At 42.1% G+C, this 18226-nt stretch overlaps 1 protein-coding gene across 1 annotated transcript; it reads left to right on the top strand.

Annotated features, from left to right (window-relative positions):
- Positions 1 to 12316: 12316 nt before the first annotated feature.
- LOC137301579 (gonadotropin-releasing hormone II receptor-like) lies at positions 12317 to 18004 on the top strand. Its single transcript, XM_067971133.1, has 3 exons — positions 12317 to 12868; positions 16559 to 16763; positions 17490 to 18004. The coding sequence occupies exons 1-3, from the start codon at positions 12317 to 12319 to the stop codon at positions 18002 to 18004; spliced, it is 1272 nt and encodes a 423-aa protein (XP_067827234.1).
- Positions 18005 to 18226: the final 222 nt, after the last annotated feature.

Genomic DNA, 18226 nt, shown 5'->3' with positions numbered 1-18226 from the left:
AAGTCTCCAACCACAATTAAAACCTGAAGGATTGAGACTGGCAGTAATTAACACTTATCACGGTGTTAAAAGGGTATGTAGTCTGAAATGGACACGTTTTAACTTTCCGTGGCGAGTTTAGTTTGTATCTACCGTGCAAATGCAGCAATTTCCATTCGAGGTATTTCAATGGTGAGGCGGACAGTGAGATGCCATTTTCATGAAGCTAACAGCGGATCAGCGCATCTCGGTCAGCAACTTTTGGATTTCCGTGTTTAACCGCGCATCTGCCCTCACCTGAAGTTGCTGTAGCATTTGCACATAAATAATGGCGACCACCATTTGCCTCACCGTTATTTTGACAGCAAATTATGTACTATTTCTGCCTCTCCTGTCACTGCCTGCTTTCGAAACAGGGGAGTCCTGAGGTAAATAAACTGAGCTCAGCAACTCTCGCAAGGCAACTGATCCGCTGCTTCCTACTTTTCAAAAACAGGCTAATCCTCCCCAAAACACGTTTGGAGCTGATTCTGAACATTTAACTGTAGACTCTAAAACCGGCCTTTAGTTTAACCCTGCTGTTAACCCACTGATTTTAAATCCAAAATCTTCACTATCAATGGCAGTTTAGATCTGTTCTTATATCACAGGTAAAGTGAAATTAAGAAACAGGATGTAAAGAATGATTTACAGAAGGATTTAGATTATTTAAGCAATGAGATAGATAAATGGCAAATGCAATTTAATACTGGCAAATCAAATGTTGCATGTTGGGAAAAAAATGTACAACATAAGTAAACAACTAATGGATTAGAATTAGTGCAGGGAGACTTAGAGAGGGATGCAGGAGTAGTACTAGACTCATCACTAACAATGTCGAAACAAAGTGGTGAAGCAATTAAAAAAAGCAAACAGCATGCTCGGATCTCTAGAGTACAAGTTTACATAGGTTAAGCTGCAGCTTTACAGTACAATGATCAGACTACACCTTTATTCAATTCTGGGCCTCACACTGCAAGGCAACATACGTGCATTGGCGGGGGCGCGGAGAGGAGGAACAAAATTCTGTATAATGGGGTCATTACATCTGCAAACACATACATCACATTCCAAACTCTGTTACAGATAAGAAAGACTTGAATTTACATAGCGCCTTTCTTGACTTCAGGATGTCCCAAAGTGCTTTACAGCCAATGAAGTACTTTTGAAGTGTAATCACTGTTGTAATGTAGGGAAACGCAGCAGCCAATTTGTGCACAGCAAGGTCCCTCAAACAGCAACGTGATAATGACCAGATAATCTGTTTTAGTGATGTTGGTTGAGGGATAAATATTGGCCAGAACACCAGGGAGAATTCCCCTGCTTTTCTTCAAAATAGTGTGGTGGGACCTTTTACGTCCACCTGAGAGAGCAGACGATGCCTTGGTTTAACGTCTCATCCGAAAGATGTTAAATACAAAACAATCTTAAGATGCAAGCTGCTTCTGAGCTCCTGCCTGAAAATGGCACCTTCCAATCGCCACAGTTCCTTCTGCAAGCAATTAAACTCTGTGATTTCAGCCTGTGTTTACTTAACAGCAATTAGATCTTGTAGCCTTAAAGGGATAAGCTGAATGATACATTCTGAATTGTATAGTATAATACTCCTGTCCTTATAAAATAATATGCAGTTGACTTATCATGAACAATACTACAGCAGATTCATTAGTAAAGAAATCTGGAGACTTTCAGTTAGTTATCACACAGACATATTTCTGTGATACTTAATTTAAAAAAAAACGCAAAAGAAAGCTAGTAATTTCCAAAGTATAGAGAAACTTCCCCAGCAGCAGAAAACACCTTCTTATTGACCTAAGGAATCACACTTAAAAAAAATCATTAAGGAAAGAAAGCCAGTCTGACCTTTAATTGACCGTTTCCTTGGGCTTCCACCGGTCACCCGCTGAAGTTATGGCAGGAGATCGATAGAACCCCCGTCAAATTTTGGGATTGTAGCATCTAATTGACCTCAGGAAGGCACAGCACACTTTGCTGCCCAAAGAAATGCACCCCATGGTAACGCATAAGTTTAATTTGCTTTACTATATGCTGCCGTTAAGGATGCACTACAGCAAGCTGTGTTTTATGATGTGCCTCAGTGAACAGGTAAGAACAATTTGCGGTCTGCCAAAATTGTTAAGCGTCGTTCCTTCCACAAACGGGTTTGCAGAGAAACAAAGTAGTTGTATTGGTAGCTTTCTTGGAACAGGTTATTATTAGATCTCTCATTATGTGGTGTTTCAGTGCTCACTGACAGCACTGTCAGCACTGCAGAATCACACTTTCTCAGTCAACTTGCATTTACTTTCAATGGTAAAATGCATCAAGAAAATGAGATTTGATAAAATAACTAATATATTTCCCAGGGAGGAAAAATATTCATCAGAAAATCACCCATTTTTGACAATCTCTAAATTCTTCGCCAATCTTGTATTTTCTGCTCAAATCTTTGCTCTGCCGCCTTGTTATCTGATAGACCATAGTTCCCTCAACTCTAGCCTCCAAACTTTCTCTCTCCATCTTAACCCTGGTCTTTCTCTATTTTATCAATACCACTATGGTCATTACAACTCTGAACTTTCTTCTCCTTTTACTCTTCAACTCCAAATAAGCCTTGGTTTATTCAGTCCCTCACTGTGTTCAAATCAAAACAAATCATACTGTTTCCCATTCTAATTCAATGGGACTGATTGTCCTGCATCTGCATGTCTGGGCACTGGACAGGTGGAGTGCACCTGAACTGCATTCCACCTGCAACGACCTGAACCCACCTATATCTCCTTTGATTTAATGATCCAGAAACCCCCCCCCACCCAGTGCAGGTCTGCCTCTGGCAGAGTCTAGTGTCTGGAAGAGGGGGAAAAAAGACAGCCACTGCTGCAGACCTGAGAGTCTCAAAAACAACAGCCGTAGGCCTGGAGCATGGATGCTTTGTCCTGCTGGGCCTAAACAAAAAGACACCTACCTTTTTAATGTCTCCATGAGTGTGCTGCCAGCCTCATCCAGTCAGACAGCAGCTGGTCGCAGAGCCTAAGGCCCATTTTTTCTGTGTGCCCCCACCCCACCTCAAAATGGGTATTCCACTGGTGAATGAAGAGAAAATGAGGTGGAAGGACCAGGAATACCCCCCTCCTCACCATTAACAAAGCTGCCTTTGGTCTGCCCCTATTGCAGGTGCAGGCACAGCACCCCCTAATCCCCAGGGGAAATCTCAGAATATCCACAACAATGTAAAGAGGACAGCGACCCAGCATCACGGATCTCTGCCCCTTTCTCCTGTGCTTCGCATCCAGAGAATAAGCATTCCTTGGGTATAAAGTGAAGGGAAATCAGCCCTTTTCCAGGACCTCTCAACTGGAATTTCTTACCTCTCTCAGTCTTCATTCCTCCTTCAATCTATAGGCTTTTAAAATCTGTGCTTTCAATCACTGCTCCTTGATTTATCTCATCGTCTCTTCTATTCTCTTCAGCTTCTTCTATTCTCTTCAGCTATGAGCCTTGGCCCTTCATCAAGGTTTATAGGTTTCAGAAACAAAACTTAATTCACACCATCAAGTGGTGACCCTAATTTTCAGTGCTGCAGATAATTCCCTTCCAGGTAAAAGCATATTTGGGGAAGTAGTTCAGCAGCTTATCCTTTCACCCTTGAGACTTGGGTTCAAATTCAATCTCAACTGAAGGGATGGCTCTACACTCTATGGTGGCTCTACACTCTATGGTGGCTCTAAGGGTTCAATGTGAAATGACTTTCATTTAACCATATTTCTAGTCACAATACAAAGCTGTTCCTCACTTAAGCAGCAAGTTGGCATTCTCATTCAGAGATGCCTCAAGGAATGGCTAGTATCATATTGGCTCAGACACACATCTTGAATAAAATGAAGCAGTAACATTGTTGCTCTGATTTAGTTGAAGGAAGAAAGACTTGCAGTTATATAACAGCTGATCATATCTCTCAAATGTTTCAAAATCCTGCTGATGAGATACTTTGAAGAGCACACAGCTGGTCCCACAAGCAGCAATGAGATAAATGATCAATGAATTTGTTTTTTTGATGGTCTTGATCAAAGGTTTTGGTCATGACATCGTAAAAATGTTAGTCTTTTTCAGTAGTGCCGTAGGAGATTCATTATCGTCCTGAACAGGCAAACAAGGCTTCAGTTTAATATCTCATCTGAAAGACACCACATTTAATAATATAGCACTTTCTCAGTATGCACTGCAGTGTCAGCCTAGGTCATGTTCTCTAGTGGAGAAATTTATGAAAGATGTGACAAACTGTAAGCCTTTTTTCTTTTACATAAACCAGAGTAACAATGTGACTGCTTCATTTTGTTTCAGATTTGTGCTTGGCTTCATTATTCTAATCAATCTTCACTGTATCCTTTCCATGTTCAGATTTGCACACAATGCTCCGAATATGACCTAACCAAGGTTGTATACAAATTCAACATCACTTCCTTGCTTCTATATTCAATGCTCCCATATATAAAACACTGAACTCTACTTGTATTTTTACGTCTTTTCTACCTGCACATCCACCTTTAAAGATCCATGCATCTGTTCAAACACTTGCCATCCAGGATGTGTTTTCTTTCACTTTTTTTCCAAAACGTACTACTTCACAGTTCTCTGCATTGAACTGACCCAGAGAAGTTTAAAAGAACTAAGGGAGGCCAAGACAGAGCTTGGCTGGGTGGAGGAATCCCAGGGTGAGTTGAGTAAATTTAAATCCAATTTAAAGAGTAAGAGTACAGCTTATTTAGCATTACCAAGGAGAGGGTTGGATAAAGCATGACCAGCACGGGTAGAGTTAACTTTATGTAGGTCCACCAATTGGAGGAAAGAATGAAGGAACTTGCAATTATATAGTGCCTCATCACATCCTCAGGATGTCCTAAAAGTGCTTCACAACCAATGGATGTGTTTTCTTATGCAGACCAACCCAGCAGCCAATTTTTACACAAGTTCCCATAAATGGCTAATGAGATTAATGACCAGTTAATCTATGCTTGGTGCTGTTGGTTGAAGGAGAAATGTTTGCATGGACATCAGGAGAACTTCCTGCTCTTCTTCGAATAGTGATGTGACATTTTTTGCATCCACTTGAGCACACAGATGGGGCCTTTGTTTAACGTCTCATCGGAAAAACAGAACCTCCAACAATGCGGCAGTCCCTCAGTACTGCACTTACACCTCATCCTAGATGCATGCTCAAGTCCACAGAGGGGCTTGAATCTACAACCTTCTCACTCAAACACAAGTGTGCTACCAACTGAACCAAAAAATATGTCCAATCCCAGGGCTTCACACACTGAATTACTTCGAAGTTTATCAAGTAGAAATTCCTCTTGGGTGTTAATACACATCAGGTGGTATCATATTGGCCGCCCATTGTACACCTTGCCTAATATTCCGTTGACTTTGATGGAACTGATTATTGAGCGGGGCATGTAACAGATGGCTGATGCACTAACACCAGTTTTGCTCTGCCACCCAAGATAAATTTCTACTCCTCTAAGTTCAGGCAAATGTGGCAGCAATTTGTGCTCTGTAATATCCCACAAACAGCTATGAGATGAATAACCAGTTAATCCTGCAGTGGTGGGATATGAGAATGGGCCAGTGGCAGAAGGAACAGAACCCAGCTCTTTTCTGGGATCATTGCACTATCCAACAAAAGAGGACAGAAACTGAAGAATTCCATGGAAAGCTGGTAGAAAAATTACCCTTCAATACAACATTCAGACCCACCTGGATTAATGAGTGTACATTCATTACCATAAATCTAATAGCAAGCAAATTGCTTTGATTAGTTTTCACACCTCTTCAGTGCCCCAAGTGTGCAAGGTATCAGATCAAGAACAAATATGAAAAAGTAAATCATTGAAGCCTGCCTACTTTTGTGTATTGTTCATCTGTAGTGAGACCATTGAATTAAAAAAGACTATCCTGTTAATTCACTAGTCACCACTGACGTTTCTGCTTCAATTAATCTAATTAAGTGTGTATAAGTCTGTATGCTAGAGTTACTCAAACATCACTTGGCCTAGATGTAGTGCCTTTAACGTAGTAAAACGTTCCAAGGCACTTCACAGGAGCAATTATCAAACAAAATTTGACATCGAGCCACATTAGGAGATATTATGACAGGTGACCAAAAGCTTGGTCAAAGAGGTAGGTTTTAAGGAGCGTCTTAAAGGAGGAGAGAAAGGTAGACAGGTGGAGAGGTTTAGGAAGGGAATTCCAGAGCTTACGGCCTAGGCAGCTGAAGGCATGGCCGCCAATGATGGAGTGATTAAAATCGGGCATGCGCAAGAGGCAAGAACTGGAGGAGCGCAGAGATCTCGGAGGTTTGTAAGGCTGGAGGAGGTTACAGAGATAGGGATGAGCGAAGCAATGGAGGGATTTGAAAACAAGGATGAGAATTTTAAAATCGAGGCATTGCCGGACCAGGAGCCAGTGTAGGTCAGTGAGCACAGACTTGATGGATGAATGGGACTTGATGCAAGTTAGGATATGGGCAGCAGAGTTTTGGATGAGCTCAAGTTTATGGAGGGTGGAAGATGATGGCAGAGTTGGAGGAACGCAGAGTTCTCGGAAGGTGGTGGGGCTGGAGGAGGTTAGCGATAGGGAGGGGAGCGCCCGTGGAGGGATTTTTGAAAATGAGGATGAGAATTTTTAAACCGAGGTGTTGCTGGACCGGGACCCAATGTATGACCACTGCCATAAGCGAGCACCCACGACCTACGAGCCTGTGTATGCTTTTATAGGTGCGATATCTGGTAATCTGATGAGCCCAAGGATTGAACAGAAACCTTGTCACTGTTTTTTGCTCACCGGATATGTCACACACTCATGATCTCCTAGAACTCAAAGCGGTAGCATAAACATCCTCCCAGATTGTGCTTTACACTAAAAGCTACGGAACAGTTTTATTAAGAGTTAAGCAGTAGTAAAGGCAGTACACTAGATGACAGTAGTTTACTGAACATGTCCTTTCCACTTTGAATGCAGAAAATAAATAAATATAGCCCTTTGTTAATATCGTTATTAATACCGGACCTGAGATACCTTTGCTTAACAGTGCATTTGTCACCTGACTGAAAATTCCTTTTGACTAAATGGACCTTTCGCAGAACAAAAGCAAGTCATTGTGCCAAACGGCTCTCTGTTGAGGTATATTTACTCATAACAAGATTTGTAAACAAGATATATTTGCAGGAGAAGACAGTCCTATTTACTCAACTGAAGATAAAAGCCATGGAACAAAAAAAACAAAAACAGAAAAAGCTGGGAACATTCAGCAAGTCAGATACAGCATCTGTGGAGAGAAGTGTCAAGTTAACCTTTCAGGCATAACCTTTCATCAGAACTGCAAGATATTGCAGATAAATCCCTTCCCCCTTTCCCTCGCTCTGTAGGCTGATAAAAGGTTATGCCCGAAACACTGACTTGTCACTTCTCTCCATAAGAGCCACAGAACTAGTCTGCAGGGGGCTTTGTGTGTTTTGAAGGGAATACTGACTGTAGCAGTAACTAAAATGTAATGTCACAGCCAGTTTCCTGTATATAGATATTAAGGGTATATATAGAATTATAAATACAATTGTGACAGATGCTCCATGTTCATCGAGCAAAATAATGGAGTATAAAAACACAAAATGCTGGAGAAGCTCAGCAAGTCAGGCAGCATCTGTGGAGAAAGAAACAGAGTTAACGTTTCAGGTCGAAGACCTTTCATCAGAACTGGAAGATGTTAAAAGAGTTAAAGTTTTTGAGCAACTACAGAGCCAGGGGAAAGGGAGGGGAGAGGAGGGAGGAAAGAACAAATGGGAGGTCTGTGATAGGGTAGAGGGCACAAGTGATTAAATGGCAAAAGGGATGATGGTGCAAGGCAAGGAAGTTGGTAATGTGAAAGGTTAAGAAACAAAAGATTGATCAGGAGGAGCTGTAAATGACAGCATCAGAACCATTACCAGCACTAGCTGTCCGAAAAAATGGGAGCAGTGGTTATGATCTGGAGTTATTGAAATCAATGTTGAATCCAGAAGGTTGTAAAATGCCTAATCGAAAGATGAGGTGCTGTTCCTCGAGCTTACATGGAGCTTCATTGGAACAGTGTAAGAGGCCGAGGACAGAGAGGTCAGAGTGGGAAGGGGAATTAAAATTTTAATTAAAATTAAAATCACTCCTCCCTTCCCACTGTCCAGGGCCCCAAACACTCCGTCCAGGTGAAACAGTGATTTACTTATACTTCTTTCAATTTACTATACCGTATCCGCTGCTCACAATGTGGTCTCCTCTACATTGGGGAGACCAAACGCAGACTGGGTGATCACTTTGCTGATCACCTCCACTCTGTCTGCAAGCGTGACCCTGACCTGCCGGTCACTTGCCATTTTAATTCCCTGTCCCACTCCCACTCCCACTCTGACCTTTCTGTCCTTGGCCTCTTACACTGTTCCAATGAAGCTCAATGGAAGCTCGAGGAACAGCACCTCATCTTTCATTTAGGCACTTTACAACCTTCTGGACTCAACAGTGATTTCAATAACTTCAGATCATAACCACTGCTCCCATTTTTTTACAACGCCAGGTTATAGTCCAACAGTTTTATTTGAAAATCACAAGCTTTCGGAGGCTTTCTCCTTCGTCAGGTGAGTGTGGGATTCCATGAAAGGTACCGCATGCGAAGGAGAACGCCTCCGAAAGCTTGTGATTTTCAAATAAAACTGTTGGACTATAACCTGGTGTTGTAAGATTCCTTACATTTGTCCACCCCAGTCCATCACCGGCATCTCCACATCATGGCCCATTTTTTTGGACAGCTAGTGCTGGTAATGGTTCTGTTGCTGCCATTTATAGCTCCTCCTGATCAATCTTTTATTTCTTAACCCATCCCATTACCACCTTCCTTGCCTTGCACCATCATCACTTTTAGTCATTTAATCGCTCCTGTCCTCCACCCTATCACAGACCTCCCCTTATGTTCTTTCCTCCCCTCCTTCCCTTTCCCTGGCTCTGTACTTGCTCAAAAACTTTAACTCTTTAACATCTTCCAGTTCTGATGAAAAGTCTTCGACCTGAAATGTTAACTCTGTTTCTTTCTCCACAGATACTGCCTGACTTGCTGAGCATCTCCAGCATTTTCTGTTTTTAATTTCCAGTATCCACAGTATTCTGCTTTTAAAATAATCGAGTACATCTGCCCTCAAATCTGCTTCTTGGCAACCTGTGCTTAAGTTTTCTGGGTTTAGGTAAGTGAGATAAATGCTTTACTTTGGACAGTGTGTGTGTGTGTGTGCTTCATAATTAGATAAAAGGAAACTGGGTTTGCCAGCAGTTTGGTTTGGAGTCTCTTAAGGTTGGGGGCAGGTTTCGACATGTGTCTAACATTTGGCTGGACTTTAAAAAAAACTCGTGCCAGGAGCAGGAGCCCGAGTGTATCTGCAGTGCTGTTCAGTGTGTGTGTGTTTGAGATGCATCGTCTGTTTTCGCCTCTCACACTGCACGATTACAGCTTCGATCCCATTGAACGGGACGGAGCCTTCTCACTGCACTCCGGACCTGCCCACAACAACAAGGCTCTGAACTGACCCTAAATATTCCTGGTCAGTGGATGTCCTCCTCTCCCCGGGACTCAGGACCTGCCCTTACTGCAGCATTTCCCGATCTCCGGCCACTTTTCCTGCTGCGAGGTAAGTAATCGCTCCCTTTGGTCTGGATGAATGCTCCCTGTCCAGTTGGTCATCTTTTCAATAGATGTTAAGTTCTCCAAGGGACAAATGTGCTTTTTAACCCGAATGAAATGAATTTTTTTTTAAAAATTCGCGTTTATTCGACGGGAAGCTTTGATGAAACTACTTAAAGTGAAAACAATGATTTAGAAAGTGTGTTAATTCTGTCCAAGCAAGCACCGATTGAGAATAAGTGGGATAGAAATTAGATCTATTTAAAACGAATTCTGTAAGTGAAGAGCGAATTGATAATTGGAGGAGTTCTACAGAATAACGCCATTCGCTCTTATAACTTTGCCAGGTATTTTATAACCAGAGTTTGTTTATATAGGACTAAATTTACTGAATAGAAGTGTTAAACTGATGATAATGATGTAGTGGTGGGGGTTGGGGACTGAGGGGCAGTTCCAGGCTCAGATCATGGAATCACAACCTTCAGGTACCTCACCAAATAGTTCCCCTTGTGAAATGCCCCCCATCTATATAAATTGTAATGTAAATTGCATCTTGCCTGAGTGTGACTGGGTTAATTGTGGTGTAATAATAATTAATTGTCCCTAAGTTCTGGAATTCCCTCCCTAAATCTCTCCACCTCTCTCTCCTTTAAGACGCTCCTATCTCTTTGACCAAGCTTTTGGTCACCTGTCTTAATATCTCTTTATGCGTCTCAGTGTCAAATTTTGTCTGATAACGCTCCTGTGAAGCACCTTGGGACGTTTTACTACGTTAAAGGTGCTGTTTAAATACAAGTTGTTGCTACACTGGGTTTCACAGCAGAGCAGTAACCTCATTAGAAAAAGTTTGAATGGATTAATTAGGAACTCGTGTTGCCCACAGCAGTCCTCTTAATTTCTTTTAATGGATTAATCTCCTGTTTAGTCACCTCTTACTCTTTGTCATTGTTTGATTTACCAATTTTGAGCATTGCTTTTGCAGTCAGCCTCCCCCCTCCCCCGGCCCTTTATCCTGGCCATCTATTATTTCATTGCTTATCCTTTCAATCCATCCGTATCTCTCCTTGTAAATTTTCAAAAGCTGTTCTGACCCCCCTTCTCTTCAGTTAGCCTATTATAATCCTTCCACCGTGTTCCATTGTGAAGTGTCTTCCTTTTATAGGACTGCTGCCTGCATGGAAATATCCTCAAGACATCGCTCTTTGCCCAAAATGGAAATATGTCCCATTCACCGAAGAAACACCCCTCACCTTAGTATCAGTTCTTTCTTCAGCACCTCATTCATTCCATCACATACCTTGTTCTTTATTGCAGGTTCTCCATACATTGATTACTATTTTTTAACCTGCAGGTCCTGCTGCAATCCTTTGAGTGTTTCTCTGATTTCTGCACCCCCCCCCCCACCCCGGTCTTTGTACACAGTCTGTAATTTCAGTGGGATTATTGAATGAGGTGGATCGAACCTCTGCACTCTCTCCCCCACCCCCTTATAAATTTGTGTTCAGGTGCTGGCTACCTGGATTGTTGCTTGGCCGTGTTATAGTGTGATTCCTGCAGTCATATTCTGCAGTTTTCTTTTGTTCTCCCCCAATTTTTCCCTTTCTCTGCTAAAGGTCTGACACATGCTGGGGTACAGTTCCATGAAAGAAGGAGCTGATCAGTGCTGGGGTTAGCCATGGCTCAGTCGTAGCACCCTGCCTCTGAGTCAGAAGGTTGTAGGTTCAAGTCCCACTCCAGAGACTTGAAAATCCAGGCTGACACTCCAATGCAGTACTGAGGGAGTGCTGCACTGTCGGAGGTGCCGTCTTTCAGTTTGATACGATAAACCGAGGCCCATCTGTCCTCTTGTGGACGTAAAGATCCCATGGCACTTTTCAAAAAAGCGCAGGGGAGTTCTCGCTCATGTCCTGGTCAATATTTATCCCTCAACTAACAGCACTAAAACAGATTATCTGGTGATTATCACATTGCTGTTTGTGGAACCTTTCTGTGTGCAAATTGGCTGCCTCATTTCCTACATTAGTGACTACACTTCAAAAGTACTTCATTGCCTGTCAAGTGCTTTGGGAGATGCCAAGGCCGTGAAAGGCGCTACATAAACGCAAGTCTTTTTCTTTCCTTGGGGAATGGCCCCATTGGTGAAGGGGCTGACCTATGGTGAAAGTTCCATGGAGTCAGGCATCTCTCTGAAGCTTCCACAAGTAAGCATTCATAGTCAAGTTTAATCCTGTCTCCATCTGGCATCCATACACACACACTTCCAGCAGAAGTCACGGGATAGAGATCTAGAGGGAGAACCATGCCTTTCCAGAAGCACTGAGGCCAATTTTCGCAACCCTATTGCCACCCTGCCTGAGATCGGCTAAAATAGCACAGACTTGTGGTCATGATCTATAGTTTCTCCACATTGTTTTGTTCAATGTGTAACATGCATCTTGTTTGCTTGCAGGCTCTAAGGATTGGGCCACCTCCTCAGGTCAACATTGAAGTAAAAAATGGGACTGTCCAGCTTTAGGATAACCTGCCAGTCACAGAAGAATTCCCATTGTGTTTGATCCCATCAAACCGATATCCTACTTCACAATACACAACACAGCATTGAGGATGAACTCAAGTCTTGAAGATATTATCAATCCTTTCCTCAGCCAGACTCTCCTCTGCAACTATAATGGGACATGTGAGGATAACTTCTTGGGACACTGGTGCAACAAAAGCAGTGCCCGTCACTTTCAGCTGCCAGTTTTCTCCAATGCAGCCAAAGTTAGAGTGGGAATCACCTTTCTTGTTTTCACTATTTCTGCCTTCTGCAACCTTGCCGTGCTCTGGACAACCACTCAGAATCACAAGAGGAAATCCCATGTCAGAATTTTGATCCTCAACCTGGCCGCCGCGGACCTCCTGGTGACTTTTATTGTAATGCCTCTGGATGCCAGTTGGAATATCACGGTGCAGTGGCAGGCTGGGGATGTCGCCTGTAGGCTGCTCATGTTCCTAAAGCTAATGTCCATGTATTCCTGCGCGTTCGTCACTGTGGTGATTAGTGTGGACCGTCAGTCTGCCATTCTAAATCCTCTGGGCATCAGTGAAGCCAAAAAGAAGAATAAGATTATGTTGACAGCAGCTTGGCTACTGAGTGCCCTCTTGTCCATTCCACAGGTAAGAGATTCTTGGTAGCAGGAGTTTGAGTCGCTTAACATTTGTTGCTTCTAGTTTCATACTGAGGTCCTGAGTTTTGACCCAAGTTTGGATTGATTGAGTGGCTACAAATTGCCAGTCATTTTGAGTCAGACAAAGAGCATTTTGTGACAGTTCAATGCTCTGTTCTGGTGTAGAAAGGATAGCTCAAATTCCCATTGAAGTACATCGCCTGATAGAGGAAAACAACTGGGGAATACCCTACTTTACAGATCAAAATAATATTATTAAACTATTGAACTGACAGTTTCTAAAAGCACCACTTGTTTACCATCTGCAAAGACCTGCTGTACAACTGGCTGTACAGCACGCCCAGCCAACAGTATGGTTCCCCAGGGTCAGGTAACTCTGAATATGCTCTTAAGCCAGGCAGAAGTGACGGTCCTCATTGTTCTTAATGGAGATGCTGCACAAAGCTTTCCCATTGGGAACACCATAAAGCTGGCCCACGTGATGGATGCATTTGGCGGCTTTTTCCCATGTTTGTGTCTTTCCACCAGGCAATGTCCTGGCCATTCAGCGCTAGACTATGGATCTCACACATAGGACTTGTCCAATGTTGACAGCCCTGCGTTTGGGAGAGATCAGGTCAAGAAAAGACTATTTTGTTAAGGGGCGCTGTCTTCATGAGCAGAAGAGGTTGGTCTAAAAAAAAATGGGGGCAAGAAGTTGAGAGAGAAAGTTAGAAGGTCAATACATGATTTTCAGAATGAAGATGTTGCCCATAAGTAAGACTTAGAAAGAAAACTCTTTTCTTGTGAATTTTGTACACATGAAAGTGAGGTTCAGTAGTGCTGGGGAATCGAATACATTCTATTATGGGTATTCAGTAGCAATAGCAAGCACTCCCAGATCAGGTACGGCGTGGGTTACATGCAAAGTAAAGCTCCCTTTACCCTGCCCCATCAAGCAGGCCCAGGTCAAGTACAGCACGGGTTAGATGCAGAGTAAAGCCCCCATCTACCCTGCTCCATAAAGCACTCCCAGGTCAGGTGCAACAGCAGTTAGATGCAGACTACAGCTACCTCTACAGTGTGCCTTAAACCCAACCTCTGACCTACTGCACCAGAGTGACATTTCTCCATTTCCCACATCAGCCATCCTGTGTTGTCTCTCCCTGAGATTAAGGGATTGTTTTGTGTCATGGGGCTGCATCCATTAAGTACTGCACTTAAGTTCAACTCGTGCGGACACATAGAAGAGAATTTCATTTCATCAGTTTAAGCTGGATTTGTACCTTGTATCAAACAGTCAGGCCCCTGTTGATACATTTTTATATGAAATTTTGCTTGCTTTTTCATGAAGACAATTCTTCTTTAAGTGAACAATCAAAAATGATAATAGATTGTTCAGATAGGGTCAAGGGACCTTTTTGGTAGTTTGCATAGAAATTACAGCACAGAAGGAGGGCATTCGGAATGGGGGAAAACTTACAGTTACACAGAACATCTATAGTAGTGCTATGGCCTGTTGCTCTTGAAGTACAAATAGCCATAGCATGTATATTTATGAGTATTTAACCAGTGCAAACTGGCTCCCAGCAACATTTGCTGCCTTTATGCCGCTGATTTTGGCTCTTTCCAATCATTAGAAATGTAAACCAAGGATCTTTTTTTAAACTTTAAAAAATAAAATTTTAAAGGATGTCCTAACACCGTAGAAGCAGAGTGAGACTATCTCCTTGAGGTGGTCTCCCAAAATTGTACTGCACTTAGATCGGCTACAATTATACTACGCTTATGGAAGGAAGGGGAGATGGAGTGGGGTTCCACAGTTTTGAAATCCTGGGGAAGAATAAGGAGTAGGAGATGGTACAACAATGAGACTTTAATTCAACACAGTGAGAAGGATATTGTATTTTTGGATTAGGAGGAACAAGAGAAGAAAGTCCATTGGAGTAATAATCACAATAGCGTCAATAAAATAGAGAGAGAAGACAGGTTGCAACAGAAAGAGAGAAAAAGAAAGGTTGGAGGCTTGAATTGAGCAATAGGCCACCTATCAGATGACAAGTTGTTTTTTCCTTTAGCCTGTCCAGGAGCATGAGACATGTTAGAAAAGCCTCCCCAGATGTGAGTGCTGAACCTAAGCCTTGGCCAAGCTTGGGCTATCTAGAGAGGTATTGTAAATGAGAAGCATTATTAGAGTGATCAAGTTCCTGTAAAGTCATACTTAATAGGAGAAAGAGATTTAACAAAATCAATGTAAAATTTACTTTCAAGTGCTGAGCTCAGGCTGTGATTGTGCTTTAAAAACAGTACCTAGTTTCATAGAGATTGCACTGTGCCTCAATGATACTGCAGTTCATGACAGAGCAAATGTAAATTAAATTATAATACTGTGCACAAAAACCTTCTCCACTAGTGACTACGTAGTGCATTACAGTGTTTGCACCTATTAAGGGATGTTTTTGTTGGCCTGTAGTTAGTCTCAACCAAAGGTAAAGTTATAGGAGGGCTTTGATATTGCCAGCTGCACATCTCACAGTTCTTTTACTTCACTCTGATGTACTGAACTTTAATTCCATGAGTGTTACAAATAATTTACTCATTCCCAACAGTGATTTTCAAATGAGTGAAACAGAAAGTGAAGACACTCTCTCAATTTATCTACACTGCTTGTGCATTATTCATCTTTTAGAAAGAAAGAACTTGCATTTATATAGCTCCTCTCACAGCGTCCCAATGTGCTTCACTGCCAATGAAAATCTTTTGAAGTGTAATCACCGTTGTAATGTAGGGAAACGCAGCAAGAAATTTATGCACAGCAAGGCCCCACAAAAAGCAATGAGATAAATGACCAGATAACCTGTTTTGTTAATGTTGGTTGAAGGATAAATGTTGGCCAGGACCAGTAGAACTCTAGACTCGATTACTCCAATGTTCTTCTTGCAGGCCTCTTATTCTCTACCCTCGATAGACTCTAGCTCACCCAAAATCCCACTGCTCTTTTTGGACACCGATCACCTCTATCCTTACTGATTATATTGCCAACGTTTCAAATTTAAAATATCTTGTCTTAAAATGTCTCCATTACTTCATCGCTTCTTTGTAGCCATCTACAACCCTAACTCTCTGTTCTTCTGTCTCTAGCCACATGTGTAACCCGCCTTCTTTTTGCTCCACAATTGGAGGCTGTTCTTTCAGCTGCCTAGACCTCACTCTTTGGAAACCCCTCCATCTCTCAAGCACTCTCTCCTCCTTTTAAGACTTGTAATAGTTAATTTTCAATGCCAGAGAGGTTGACTGGCAGTAATTACCACTTATCACATTGTTAAAAGGGTACTTAGGCTGAAATGGACAAAACTTAACTTTCTGTGGTGAGTTTAGTTCGTATCTACTGCACAAACACAGCAACTTCACGCCGTTCAAGGCATTTCAATGGTGAGGCAGACAGCGAGATGCCATTTTCGTGATGCTAACGTTGGGGCAGCGTATCTCCAACAGCAACTTTTGGATTTCCGCGTTTAACCGCAAATCTGCCCCTTGCCTGAAGTTGCTGTAGTATTTGCACATAAATAATAGCGAGCGCCATTAGCCTCACTGTTATTTTGACAGCAAATTCTAGCCCATTATTTTTGCACTGAGATGATTGAGGATCTTGCACATATTATGGAATACTGTATTTGTAACTTCTCTTTATTTGTTACAGCTTGTCCTGTTTCACACTGTAAGTATTACTGAGCCCCAGAACTTCACTCAGTGTTCCACCATGGGGAGTTTCAAGGCACACTGGCAAGAGACGGCCTACAACATGTTTACTTTTGTTTTCCTGTTTCTCATGCCACTGGCCATCATGATATTCTGCTACACCCGAATCCTAATGGAGATATCAAAGAGAATGACCATGGGAAATTGTAAGTTAAACGTTCATTATCACCAGTAGCTTCTTTCATACATCTTCACTGTATTGAAATCAAAACTCATCGCACAGTCTCCAATTCTAACTCATTCTTTCTCAGGCTATCAAATCTGTGGAATTCCAGACCTCCCTCAGTCTTCCCCTCCCACAATTTTCAATTGATTCATAGATTTCAAATCTACCCACAACTTCCTAATTTATTTAATCTGCTGTCCTATTGTTTTGAACCTTGATGGTGACCTGCACTAAGGTCCTTCCTCCTTTACCTTTACTTTTCAAAGACTGTATGCATTAATGCACTGTTTGTTGTGGTGCTAAGCTTATAGACCAGGCAGGTTCTAGGTTCAATCACTGGTCTATGCTGTTCTCAGGAGCAAAGGGTTAAACATAATTGGCTTATGCCCTTGGGCTAAGAAGGGGGAAAAAACAGCCTGTGATCCCAACCTTAATTGTTATCCAGTAACCTCCGTGGGAAAGTATTCATGTGTGGCTGTTGGGTGAGAACCGGATTGGACTCAGATGTAAAGTCAATTAACCCACCAGTACTCTCTGTCCAGTCTTACACATGAAGAGTGATTACTTCATGAAGGGTTACCTATACCTGTAAGCCTGAGAGAAGTGGAGAAAATTAGAACGAGAAAAAAACCTAATTATTAAACCTTTATATTTTTCTGATGAAGGCAGTGTAGATCATAATATTTTGTTTTGTGTCCTCTTTCAGTATCCTCAAAAGAAGTGCACTTAAGGCGATCAAAGAATAATATACCAAAGGCACGCATGAGAACTTTAAAAATGAGCATCATTATTGTAACCTCCTTCATAGTTTGCTGGGCCCCCTATTACCTCCTGGGACTTTGGTACTGGTTCTCACCAGAAATGCTTTCTGAAGAAAAGGTCTCTCACGCATTGAGCCACATACTCTTCATTTTTGGTCTCTTCAACACGGTCTTGGATCCTCTCACCTATGGGCTTTTTACCATCCATTTCAGGAAAGGCTTACAACGCTACTGCCATTCTGCCAAAATAGCATCTAATTCGGATCTCAATTCTACACTGACCGGATCATTCAGATGCTCAGCATCATCTTTTCGCCTCAAGAGGTTGACTGCACTTGCTCAAGAAGGTCAAAGGTCGATCGCAGAAATTGAACCTTCTAGCAAAGCCAATGGTTATCTTGATGTATACAAGGATGATGTCAATGAAGACATCAACACGAATACAGAAAACACCCCTTAGGATGATAACAGTCACCACACAGTCCTGCAGTACACGAAAGGACAGTTACAGTCCTGCAAGAAATGGCTCATTTGGTGTGTGCATGGTTTAATTTTCTCAGTTCTACCAGTGGTTTACCTTTTAAATTTTTTTCTTTCCAATTGTGGTGACTGCCCTACTTAACCTTGTGATTTCTTTTTTCAAAAGTAAATTGTTTCTCTATCTGCAAAAACTGGAAACAAA

The sequence above is a fragment of the Heptranchias perlo genome, chromosome 34, assembly GCF_035084215.1.
Source record: "Heptranchias perlo isolate sHepPer1 chromosome 34, sHepPer1.hap1, whole genome shotgun sequence".
Taxonomy (NCBI): Eukaryota; Metazoa; Chordata; class Chondrichthyes; order Hexanchiformes; family Hexanchidae; genus Heptranchias; species Heptranchias perlo.
The sequence above is the reverse complement of the archived record's forward strand: the minus strand, read 5'-3'. Positions and strand labels throughout refer to the sequence as shown.

What these genes read in the sequence shown, in the direction of transcription:
- LOC137301579 (XM_067971133.1), top strand. Translation starts at nt 12,317, where the DNA reads ATGAACTCAAGTCTTGAAGATATTATCAATCCTTTCCTCAGCCAGACT. An exon ending in CCCTCTTGTCCATTCCACAG is followed by an intron (nt 12,869 to 16,558) that starts GTAAGAGATTCT and finishes TATTTGTTACAG; the next exon opens with CTTGTCCTGTTTCACACTGT. An exon ending in GAGAATGACCATGGGAAATT is followed by an intron (nt 16,764 to 17,489) that starts GTAAGTTAAACG and finishes GTCCTCTTTCAG; the next exon opens with TATCCTCAAAAGAAGTGCAC.